The following is a 12,445-nucleotide window of genomic DNA, read 5'->3' as shown; positions in this document are numbered from 1 at the left end:
TTTCCCCAGATATAAATATATTGCTAGTTTTAAGCTATCGAATAAAATATTCAATATATTCCTGATGGATGAACCGAACTGTCCTTTCTTTATCTTCTGCTTTGTTTTATAGGTATGGAATAAAAAAAAAAATTGAAAAAAATAAGTAAAAAAATCTATAAAAAATTATATCTTTTTAAGGGTTAATCTTAATGACAGTGGATTTGGCGCTACTAGTGGTGAAAAGAGGTACTGCATTTTTTTTTAAATACCATAATTCAGTACCTTTTATTAACAAGAAAAATCCCTTCATAACTCCCCCCAAAAATTTTTTTTAGCTACCACTTAGGAGGAATTCTAAAATCCACAGCAAAGATCAACCATTAGGTTTGTTCTTTAAGTGGCGCTCCCCTTATTTGCACTTTGCAGATTTATTACTGTAACTAGTAATAACCTATTTGTAATGTAACCTAATATGTAAAGAGATAAAAATAATTATTCAAAAGAACCCGATGTAAGTAAAGTGCAAGAAAAATTAATGAAAAACATAAAATTAAATACATAAATAAATAGTTAATTAATACATTAAATATATCCTAACGTCAAAAAATAAGAAAAAAAAAAAGTTGGGTAAAATTATAAATTAATATTACTAATTATTTTATTCTATGGAAACATTGACGGTCTATCACATACAAACAATAGTTTTTTTAAACTGCATCTTAAAGAAAGTATGAAACATCTTTACAAATAGTTTTGATTAAAAGTCTACCGTTTTCGGTATACAGCTCCTATGCTGACCAATGCGTCTCAACGGTTCCAGACTACAAAGTGTAGTCAGATCCTAAAAAAAAACACGTTGTACCCCACTCCGTTAACCCCTTTTTTGGGGGGAGCAGATGGAAGAAAGGAACATAACTTCTGCAGTTATAGATACTATCGCCACGTCGCGTTTCGCGTCCCTTTTGACTTTAAAACCTATAGTAAATATTTATTTGCTTATGAAAATGTACAACGAGCATTTCTTAATTCACATTCATACATCTTTTAGGTCTTTCCTTTATATATTAAAAAAAAAACCAAACCTTTTTTTCACACCCATTTTAAATATTCTATACAGCATTCGTTTTTTTTTTTCCCACGCCGCACATTTAAGAGTCATCCTGAATTCGAAAAGAAATACAAATCTAAGAACAAATACAAAAAAACTGTTTTGAGTTTTTCACATTTTCCTCTAAACCCTTTTAACAAGGGTAAGAAAAAAAAAAAAAGGAGACAAACGACAAAATGAAAAATTTCAGTGAACGAATTCCAACACCGAACACAACGAGGACAATTTTTGATGTTTTCATGATATATCGAACATGCTACCTTCTCTGTTCTTGTATTAAACATCTGAAAGGTGCGTTTGGTTAAAATGTCACTTTTTTTCCCCCCCCATTTTTACCCCTATTGTGTAGAAATAAATATTTGTGAGTGAGAAGGAGCGTAAGATTTGTCGACACATGAAGCCTGGCGAGTAGAATGCATTGTCCACTTGCGTTCCATGCCAGGGGCGTAGGATGGAGGAGCAGGTGCAGATGTGAACGATCTCGGGCGTTAAGCTTCTTCTCGACAAGAAATTCCATTAATGACCAAGGGATCGAAAGGATCGGCATCTACTTACTGTCCATGCATCGGTGGTCCCATCAACAATGTAACAGTCAGCAGTTGTTGTTTTTTTAAAGATCTGGAATTCCGTCCTGTCGATTCTTGTTCTACATTCATTGTGAAAAATTCACAGACCTTCGAGAAGATAATTTACATCGAAACATTTTAAGAAAGGAAAAAATAAAAAAAATAAGTTCGACCCAAAAAAAAAAAAGAAAAAAGAAGGGAATTCCTCTAAGTTCTTGCCTCGATTTAATATTAGTTGCTAAGTTATAATTTTTCCTTCGAAGGAACCCAGATGAAGGGTCCGGATTGATCCTCAATGACCAGTTTGCACGAGTTATATACATCATCCAAAGTGTCGCCTTGAACCATTGCTGCAAAAAAATTGATAAAAATAAAAACAAAAACACATTTTTAAGGCCAAAGGTATCTGAGGACAAAACGGTTTCATGTTTTACGCACATACAACAAATGAAAGGCTTTGTCCACTACTCAGACAACCTCTTCTCAATTACCATCTTCTTCCACGTAGAATAAAAACACCATTTTATTTATGAGTCTCCCCGGGACTCAAACCGACAACCTCTAGAATTGCAGGCAGGAGATAAAGCTCTTGAGTCACAGGCTCAGGTATAAAAACACCGTTGTTGATTGCGCCGTTCCAGCCCCGGGGCTCGTGGGACGTTGTTGCAGCCAATTTTCACTCTCACTTCTTTTGCATGTAACTGACAGCAGCTCTCACTTCTTTCAGTTGTCAGTGTCGGCCGAAACAAATGAGTGAATCATTGGAGGCCGTTGGAGGCCATTGATTGGCTACAGGCTCAATCATGTGACATATCAACATCACGCGAGCCCCGGTGCTGGAACGGCGCACGCACCTAAGGTGAGTATTTTTTACTGGATTTATTCATTCAAGCTGAGTACAACCTCCTCCGATTGCCGCTCTTCCACTGATTCCGGAACAGTTTTTCTTTTTTTTTTGTTGTTCCGCTCCGTTCCAGAGTTATTCCCCCCAGTAATAATGGTGTAAATTTGACCTTCAACCAATTGGATTTGTGCCACAAAACTTCCTTGTGGGCGTTTACATTCTCTCTTCTGACTCTGGCCAATTAAAACACGGCCGCGCCTACAAAGAAGTTCTGCGGTATACGCCCCATTATCAAACGGAATATTTGCATTATTATTCCCAAGGGGCATAACTATGGAACGGAGGGGCAGAGAAAAAAAAGAAAAACTGTTCCAGAATCAGTGGAACAGCAGCAATAGGAGTAGGTACTCCATTTAAATTTAAAAAAAAAAATCCAAAGAGAGGTCTCATTTAAAGGGAATATTTAAGTTAAGCTAAACATAAAATGAATATAAAAGTTTGATAATGGAATCTTGTTCACTTATATAAATATTATTTTTTATCAATATTGGTGGAAATTTTGGTGAAAGTGACAACAGGAAGTGCAGCCATATTGGTTGTCATCTGTCATTTTCTCAGCACGTTCTATTAAAAACAATACTGACCACCAACTATTACCGAAAAGCCAATTAAAGGGAACCTGTCACCCCCAAAATCACGGGTGAGGTAAGCCCACTGGCATCAGGGGCTTATCTACAGCATTCTGTAATGCTGTAGATAAGCCCCCGATGTATCCTAAAAGATGAGAAAAAGACGTTAGATTATACTCACCCAGGGGCGGTCCTGCTGTTGGTCTGGGTCCGGCGCCTCCCATCTTCATCAGATGACGTCCTCTTCTGGTCTTCACGCTGTGGCTCCAGCGCAGGCGTTCTTTGTCTACCCTGTTGAGGGCAGAGCAAAGTACTGCAGTGCACCAGGAAAGGTCAGAGAGGCCTGGGGCCTGTGCACTGCAGTACTTTGCGCTGCCCTCAACAGGGTAGACAAAGAACGCCTGCACTGGAGCCACAGCGTGAAGACAAGAAGAGGACGTCATCGTAAGAAAATGGGAGGCCCCGGACCGGACCAACAGCAGGACCGCCCCTGGGTGAGTATAATCTAACGTCTTTTTCTCATCTTTTAGGATACATCGGGGGGCTTACCCTGATGCCGGTGGGCTTACCTCAACCGCGATTTTGGGGGTGACAGGTTCCCTTTAAAAGGTGGAAACGTCTGCACTTTGAGAAGAATTTTTGCCAAACTTTGAAACTTTAACTACTGCAACAAATTCTGATTGACATTTTTGTGTGTAAAATTTTATTTTTCTTGGTGGGGAAGAGAATTTTCTTTAATGAGCAAATCCTACCATATTGGAAAGTCAGGTTTTTTTTATATCCATGCAAGTGCGCCCCCTATAGTGGAAAAAGGGGGCGTTCTTTTCAATTCCATATTAGGGAAAAGAACCAAAAACTTCTCTGACCACAAGAAAATTTTCAGCTGACGCACGATCTGCGCCAAATCGCGGATTCACAATTTGGGTAAAGTTGCTCTTTAAAGGTTTGGAGTTTTATACTCTTCATGCATGCTGAGAAACCAGCAGCGTCACTAGGGATCTACTGAGAAAAGTTAAGGAATCACCTGTAAAAAACTCTCCAAATTCCTGTTCCAACTTCAGAGCTCGATCGAAGGTCTTCCTCGCTTGCTCTTCCGTCAGCCGCTTACTGATTTCCCTGTATTAAATAAATAAAGAAAACTTTTAAGTATTGAATTCATGATTACATTACTACAGGTGTAAAGTAAATGATAGATGTAAAAAAAACATTAAAAAATAAAGGCGTTTTGACCAAGTTTTTTTTTTCTACATTTTCCGCATTACTAGTTCAGGCGGCTACATCTTCGATACTTTTATTATAAATCTGGATCCAGATCACACCACTGACAGTGGTTGACGGTGACAACTTAGCTCCTCTTCCCTCTCTGTCATAGTACCCTCTGCACATATCACCGAGCACGCTCACTGTACACCCCCAAAGAAGTCAATAAGTTGATTTGTTATTTAAAGGCTTGGTAATTTTTTTTGGCCATTCATTGTGTCTCTAGTGGGTAGGCATTATGGCTATTGTTTTTTTTTACCTCCTAACCCTCCATCCTGCGCTGTGGAACGTGCACAGTTCTGAGCATGTGCATTGTTCCATCCTGTGGGGAAGCCACTGCACATGCCCAGATCTGTCAATGTCCCCACATCTGGATAGCGCCATCTTCTTTCTCTGCCACCATCCTGCGCAGTTCTCCCTCGCTCCTTAGGACTACCTAGATGGATGTGTGTTAACGGGCGTGGGCATGTGTATTTGTTCCCTCGCACAGTGCGCATGCTCAACACTGTGCACACGCAGAGTGAAGGCACGTACTTGAGCTTGACTGACGGATTTGGCCAGAAGGGGCGCAGAGCAGCTTGCACTGTATGGAAACACTTGCAAGCTGATAAAGATAAAAGGCTAGAAAAAGAAAACAATATAGCAAAAAACATAAAAAATGAGAAAACTGACAAAGTATATCACAAAAATGTACAAAAGTGTACAGTCTTTAAAGGGAACCTGTCACCTGAATTTGGCGGGACAGGTTTGCGGTCATATGGGCGGGGTTTTCGGGTGTTTGATTGGTTGATTCACCCTTTCCTTACCTGCTGGCTGCATGCTGGCCGCAATATTGGGTTGAAGTTCATGCTGTGTCCTCCAAAGTCCATGCCTGCGCAAGGCAATCTTGCGCCTTGCGCAGGTGTGTACTTCGGGGGACACAGAATGAACTTCAACCCAATATTGCGGCCAGCGGGTAAGGAAAGGGTGAATCAAACACCCGAAAACCCCGACCATATGACCGCAAACCTGTCCCGCCAAATTCAGGTGACAGGTTCCCTTTAATTACAGGTGACACATTCCCTGGGAATGCCAGTCCCAAAGATATTTTGCATAATAAGGAGTAGGTATTAATGATAAAAGTGTTTTCCACTTTACACACTCTCGACTAGTTCAACGGGACCTTTGACAGTACGATTATCGCAAACTGTCCCCCGCTGAAACTTCCAGTGATCCGCTGTAATTTGTGGAGAAACGGGACACTTTGATCCCCATTTATTATTGCATTTGCGCCTTATTTTTTGTCCAATTTTTCCTGTTTTAAGGCCGTTTTATTTTAGAGCTAAATTTCTCTTTTTAAGTTCCTACGATTTTTACATCTATTTTCTATTAGTTCGTCAGTTTTTTCCTGGTTCGCCATTGTGAGTGGTTTTTGTAACCCAGATGTTTGCGGCCGATTCATTTCTTGTGAGTTTTTGATGTTTTTTGAACAAACATACTTTAATATCTCTTAGGAGTGATTTTTTTTGTTTTTTTCACCCCAGAATTTTTTGTGTGCAAATGTTGGAGTTGCGTGCAGCATTTTAACTGATCATGAGACTTTTTGTTCTAAAAAGGTGCAAAAAAAGGGTAAAAGACTAAAATAAAAAGACTAAAATAAAGAGCGTTTTTGATTTTGTACCAAACTCATGAAACCGATTGCGCCACTATAGAGAATATGGTGCTAAAAACAACAACAAATACCAACCAGACAAAAAGAAAAGTAAGTTCCCCACCATCACCCACGAAAATGATGAATTGGGTTCTAAGACTCTGATTTCCCTGTAGCGCCACCACAGGAGAAATTAAGCATTGCACAATGTCTAACGAAATCAGTGGATTGCTTGTACGAGTATGAGGACGAGTACTCCAGAGCTAAAGACACTTTTCGTAACAGCTCTCCTCCCTTCCGAACGAGGGACCCTCATCTATTAACTCAGAACTCCTTTATAGTGTATATAAAAATTGGTTTTCAAAAAAGGTCAACCACTTAAAAAGTTGTGATCTGACCATAAATGATCATTAGGTTTCAGGTAAGAATGGTTTAGATAATACATATAGAAAAAACGAGGCCACGCCCACGAGGAGCTAACTTAGCTCTTCCACCCTCTCATCATAGAGCATGCTCACTGTACACCCCCCTAAAAAGTTGCTTTAGTTGTTAATTACAAGTGAAGCATACCATACCCTTTAACATAATGCCAGTCCCAAATTGAGATCTGCATTCTATGGAACACAGAGAAAAGTGTTCCCTTGGATTTTACCAACTGAAATCCATTAACTGAAATGGTTTGTATGCATTAGAGTCCAGGGAACGGTCTTATTCAGTGATCGACAGTCTTCCCTGTATGATCGTGCATGCAGATTAGCTTCTTAGGACCACCCACTTGACAAAACACCAGGAATTCTAATGATTAAAATAAGTGTTATACTGAATCTTTTCTAGCAAACCTATATATCACTCTGTTCAGCGTCTCCTTCTCTGTACCGTGATGTCCACAGATTGGACTACATATACAATTTGACAGGCTCCCTTTAAATGGAAAACCCCTTAAAAAAATAGTTAAAGTTAGGGTTTAAGCTGATTCTGGTTTATTCATTACACAATAGAATTAATGAAGCCACACCCTAGAGGAGCTAAACTCCACCCAAGAGGTAAGAGAACCCACCCCCGAAATGCCCAAAACGGCACGCCTACTCTCTCGCTACAGCAATGTACTTACATTAATGACTCCACAGATTTGGGTTTTATGAAGATCGCTATTGGATAAAGTTGTGCTACTTGTAGTCGCTTGATAGCGTTTCCCGATACGTCTAAAATACAGTGTTTTCCCTGAAAGGAAACAGGTGAAATAATATTTACTGTATTTGTGAGAACAAAAAAAGAAATTGTTAAACTCTGGAAACCCCCTCTAAATAATTTGATATTAAAATGTAATTAAATTATAATATAAAAATATATATGGAAATATAGATTTGCCCTCCCCCCCCCCCACCGGAAAAAAAAAAAAATCCTCTCAAAACTAAAAAATGACTTACTCTTTCTGCCACAAACTTGACAGATTGTACACTAGTTCCATAAAGGTTGTCATTGTATTGCCCGGCCTCTATGAATTTGTGCTCTTGAATATCCTTTTCCATTTGCTCCCGAGATATGACAAAGTGGTAATCTCTCCCATCCACCTCGTAGTCTCTCTTTGGTCTTGTTGTATCTGTATGGAGGAAAAAGTCAGGGAAATTGAAAAGAAAAAAAAAAAACTATAATAAAAATTTTAACATGTCCCCTAGATTGGATTTGTTTTACAACTTTTTATACCGTTCCTGTTACTCATCCTAGAAACGAATGGATAAATTGACAATTAGGTGTTACCAACTGGGCGTAAGTCTGACACTGTCCAATCACAGCTGATGGGATGGAACTGTGCAGGGACACGCCCCTCTGTAAAGGGTAAATGGTAACACCCAGTTGCCAATTTATTTATACACTTTCAGGAGGAATAACAAAGGAACGGCATAACTTTGCGTTATAAGGAAAGGTTATCCAGAATCGTTATCACATGGGGAATACAACGATTCGCTAAAACAGACATGTCTGGTGAGTCTACAGTCTAAGATCGCCTGTAGATAAACAGGATATGATCCGTCCGCTATTATTATTTAGCCTGTAATATATCCACCTCCAATCCATATTATATGATATTATTATACAATATTATTCAATAACATGTTATACTTACGAGGGACGCATGAGCCAAACTTATCCGGAAACTCCGATATCAAGTCATCATTGATCCGGTCTTTCATGGGACCAAGAATAATCACCGGCCTGGCGTAATTAACTGCAGAGAGATGACATTGCTTTATTATAAACCGCTAATTTATGGCGTATCCTACTGTATATATCTTAGGTCATTACCAAAATGTCTCTGGACGTTTTTCTATTAAAGTCCTTAAAGGGGTTGTATAGCGGAAAGAAGTTATCACTTATCCATGGGTTAGGTGATCACTTCTTGTCCGTTGGGACCAGCACCTATCGTTTTCTGATTTTTGTCTCCCCTTTGGGCGATACTTCACCTCTTTGTTGGATATCAATGTCATTCCTATAGAAAAGGGGTCCTGTGCAGGTTCATCTGCTATGAAATGGGATGGAACTAATCAGGATTGGGCCCTGTTACCGATGATTCCATGGCAGCCATGCCTTCAGTGGGCAGTCCTAATCCGTGATTGACAGCCCTCTCGGATATAGCTGTCAGTCACTCATTAGTAACACCCACTGAACTCCTCGGTAGAGAATGAGTAGGGATTTTTTTTTAGCTGTCAGTCACTCATTAGGACCATCCTCTGGACTCCTCGGTAGAGAATGAGTAGGGATTTTAATTAATAAAGTACAAGTTATACCGTTTTTTTCTCATATATTTATTTTTAAGGAGTTAAAGTAACAACAGAAGGTGGGAAGATACTTTAGTATCCATTTGGGCATCCACTATTCTTGATTATAGTTTCGTAAACCTTTTGGCATGTTTTGATTGGTTGGGATCAGGGACCCCAACTAATCACTGAAACAAAGGGGCGGAAGTGCTCAGCTGAGTTCCGCACCCCTTGGGGTTTATACGACTTTTCTTGGCTCTTATTGGAAAGCCGATCACAGCCAAAGAGCTTAGGCACTCAACTGAATGGTTGAGAGTTGAACGCTGCAGGTCTCTCCCTACTGTATGTACACAAATGGGAGAGACCTGTCAATCACCTCCAGCAGTACACGGAAGAGCTGGCTAGTTCCATAGCTGGAGACTAACTGGATGGTTCTGCTGGGAAGATTGGGCTGAAGGAGGCTCCAGAACACTATCATCTCCAGCTTTGGACTTTAAAATATATTATCTCTAAAGTGCCGGAACAATTCAGAGAATAGTATACCTGGCTGATATCGAGCAGCCAGGCTCTGATGTCCATGCTACCATCAGGTGACAGGTTCCCTTTAACAGCCGAAAAAAAACAAAAAAGGAACGCCAGCCGAAGAGTCCACACCTGGAGATGAAGGATTGAAGCTCCACTTATTTCGTAGGGAGAGAACAATTCCTATCACCCCTATCCCCTACGAAGTAAATGGAGCTTCAATCCTACAACTCCTCCTCTTCCTGTGTGGACTCACTGTGCTCTTCGGCTGGCGCTCCTTTTGGCTGGCGCTCCTTTTTTTGTTTTTTTTCAGGTGTCTTATAAGTTGTACACATTCGAGATATCTATTTAGTGAAAGTGTTTTGTTGTTTTTTCTTCCCCTGCTCTCCTTTTCGGCCTTAGTTCTTGGCTCCCTTTAACTTGATCATCAATGCCAGTTAGCTGCCTCACTTCTGCACAGCCAATAGGACTTAACAACTTAATGGCTCATATCTTTAGATACGTGAATAAAACATATAGAGAATCTAAGAAAAACTTACTCTCCTGCCTGGTAACTGGCTCATACGACAAAATACAGTCCTCTTGTCCTCCTGATAAAGACAGATAAAAAAAAGAGAAAGAAATACCGATTGCTTATAACTATAAAACACAGAGAATAAGAAGTAAAAAACATTAACACAGAAACGGGAAGACGTGACGGGTCCTGCAGGGCGGATTAATGAAGGGATGAATTATTGATCCTGTTACACAATGGAGCCGGAAATCTTTGTTAATATATAATGGGAAGGATTGTACGTGGAGATATCTCCCCGGCCGGTGAGTCAATAACATAACAGTGTGAATCCTCCCCAGGAAACATTTCCTTTTTGTTCTTAGTATTATGAGATAAGAAACATAAGACCAAAATGAAGCTGATGAGAAACAGAAAGGAAATCTTCATATTGTGCTGGACTGAAAGTATAAGCCCCAGTGGGCAGGAGGAATGGGGGCTTTACATCATAATGGCCCCTACTCAAGAAATCTATTCACTCCTAAAAAGAAAAGAACTTCTTTAGACCTCCCCTAAAAGAAGCAGACACCCAAATATTTTTTGGTCTGTTAACAATTTTTCAGATAAAAAAAAAAATTGAATATAATGTTTGGGAATTCTAAGGTCTTTGTTGCGGAGTTCTGTTGTGAATTCCGTTCTTGGGCTCCCTCCGGTGGTTGTAAATGGCACTTTTGTGAATTCTGCCCTTGGGCTCCCTCTGGTGGTTTTGAGTGGAACTGCCGCTCCTTGGGTTTAGCTTTAGCAGCTGCTTTCACTAATCGTCTCTCCTGGCTCTGCTATTTAACCTGGCTCTAGTCTTCAGCCTATGCCACTTGTCAATGTTTCCTGGCTGGATTCACATCTCTGCTTGGATTCTCCTGGTTTCCTGACCAGTTCTGCAAAGATAAGTTCTGGCTTTGCTCATTTCAGTCCACATGTTGTGGACTTATTGTTCTGTGCATTCTATTTTTGTCCAGCTTGTCATTATGGATTTTTTCTGTTAGCTGGAAGCCCTGGGAAGCAGATTTACCCTCCACACCTTTAGTCAGGTGTGGAGATTTTGTAAACTCTGTGTGGATTGTTTTGTAGTTTTTATACTGACCGCACAGTATCCTTTCCTGTCCTATCTATCAAGCTAGACTGTCCTCCTATGCTAAAATCTGATTTCATCTCTGCGTATGTTATTTTCCCCTCCTCTCACCGTCAATATTTGTGGGGGGCTATCTTTCCTTTGGGGATTTTCTCTGAGGCAAGATAGGTTTCCTGTTTCCATCTTTAGGGGAAGTTAGATCTTAGGCTGTGCCGAGGGGTCTAGGGAGCGTCAGGTACCCCCCACGGCTATTTCTAGTTGCGCTGCTAGGTTCAGGGTCTGCGGTCAGTACAGATACCACCTCCTTCAGAGCTTGTCTCATGTTGTTCCTAAACCACCAGATCATAACAGAGTTCCCCATTTTGGAGCTTCTTATTTGAAGCTAGAGTGGAATGTGGCAACAAACGGCTCCTTCTTCTTGTTGAAGGACTCAGATGTCTATGCATTGCAAAGACAGTCCATTTATTTCAACGGACAATACCTAATTTTTCCTGTGGAGGCACTGCAGAGAAAATGAACACTTGCTTCTGGGATCCTCCATAGATCATAGATGATCACAGAGATTTCCAGCCATTTTGAAATCTTCTTCAATTTTTGTTTCAACAACAAAAATGGTTTGTCCAAAGAGATGAACCTCTTTAAGTTAAATTGAAAGTCCGGCTGCAAATAGGTTTGCCATCAAAGGGTATACAGTTCCTCAGATCAAGTCATCGATACAGTTTTTGTTCTGCCGTTTCCGCTTGTTGTAGAACGAAGGACCATAATAAACCAAATTTCTTCTCCGGTGGAAGAGTTGGTGGTGATGGCTAAGTAGATAGTAATACTTCTACTTTATGCGCCCATGTCGAGATGTAAACCACATGATTCACGTATGATCAGTTGGGTTTCAGCCTATAGGACCCTCAACAACCTGAAAAATGAAGGGGGCATAGCGCTGGTGTAGAGCGCTCCAGGGAGGAGAGATCATTTGTAGCCATTGGCAAATTTAATTCCTGGCGACCACTATATTTTTCTTAAGATGTGGCCCTGCACTCCTCTATCCAACTCCTTTCCACGTGCCCCTCCCTGCCTCTGGAAATGAAGCTATTCTGGAAGGTTTCCAGGTAAAACTTGAGGGACCTGGGAGATTTGTTGACTCATCTAGAAGTCCAGAGGGTCTTCTCTTTTTCCAAGAGTCTTAAGAACATTCCAGGAGAGTTGGCAAGTATGGTGTAGCACCAAGTTTTCTTCCAATTTTCTCCTGCGCCATGGTATCTTGGCCATGTTGCTGCGCATGGAATATGCAACCACCTCGAATGTGGCTGTGGAGAAGTTCCCTGTGGTTCAGGGTGGACATGCAGAAGAAAAACCACCAGTGCTTTCCTTTAATTCTCAGAAGTGGAGAAAGTCTCAGACGTCACACCACCATAAATCTAATCAGCCAGCTTTTGTTACGACTACTTTGGTTGCCTATCAGAAGACGTTGGGTATTTAATGTTTGCGTTAACTGCTCAGAAACTCAGAAAATGATCTGCTGTAAATTGCAGCCT

At 40.5% G+C, this 12,445-nt stretch overlaps 1 protein-coding gene across 6 annotated transcripts in view; it reads right to left on the bottom strand.

The window, feature by feature from the left end:
* Nucleotides 1-1,856: 1,856 nt before the first annotated feature.
* The window catches only part of DLG2 (discs large MAGUK scaffold protein 2), a 1,534,662-nt gene continuing 1,524,073 nt past the window's right edge, over nt 1,857-12,445 (bottom strand). For all 6 annotated transcript variants that reach the window (XM_069759326.1, XM_069759327.1, XM_069759329.1 and 3 more), the window contains 6 exons: nt 9,837-9,887; nt 8,145-8,246; nt 7,447-7,619; nt 7,131-7,240; nt 4,154-4,245; nt 1,857-2,006 (listed from right to left, as the gene is read on the bottom strand). In XM_069759326.1, coding sequence (XP_069615427.1) covers nt 1,900-2,006; nt 4,154-4,245; nt 7,131-7,240; nt 7,447-7,619; nt 8,145-8,246; nt 9,837-9,887 — 635 coding nt within the window. In that variant the 3' untranslated portion in view covers nt 1,857-1,899. The remainder of the gene's footprint in view (nt 2,007-4,153; nt 4,246-7,130; nt 7,241-7,446; nt 7,620-8,144; nt 8,247-9,836; nt 9,888-12,445) is intronic.

This window comes from Ranitomeya imitator, chromosome 3, assembly GCF_032444005.1.
Source record: "Ranitomeya imitator isolate aRanImi1 chromosome 3, aRanImi1.pri, whole genome shotgun sequence".
NCBI lineage: Eukaryota > Metazoa > Chordata > Amphibia > Anura > Dendrobatidae > Ranitomeya > Ranitomeya imitator.
Note: the sequence above shows the minus strand (reverse complement) of the source record. Positions and strands in the feature narration are given on the sequence as shown.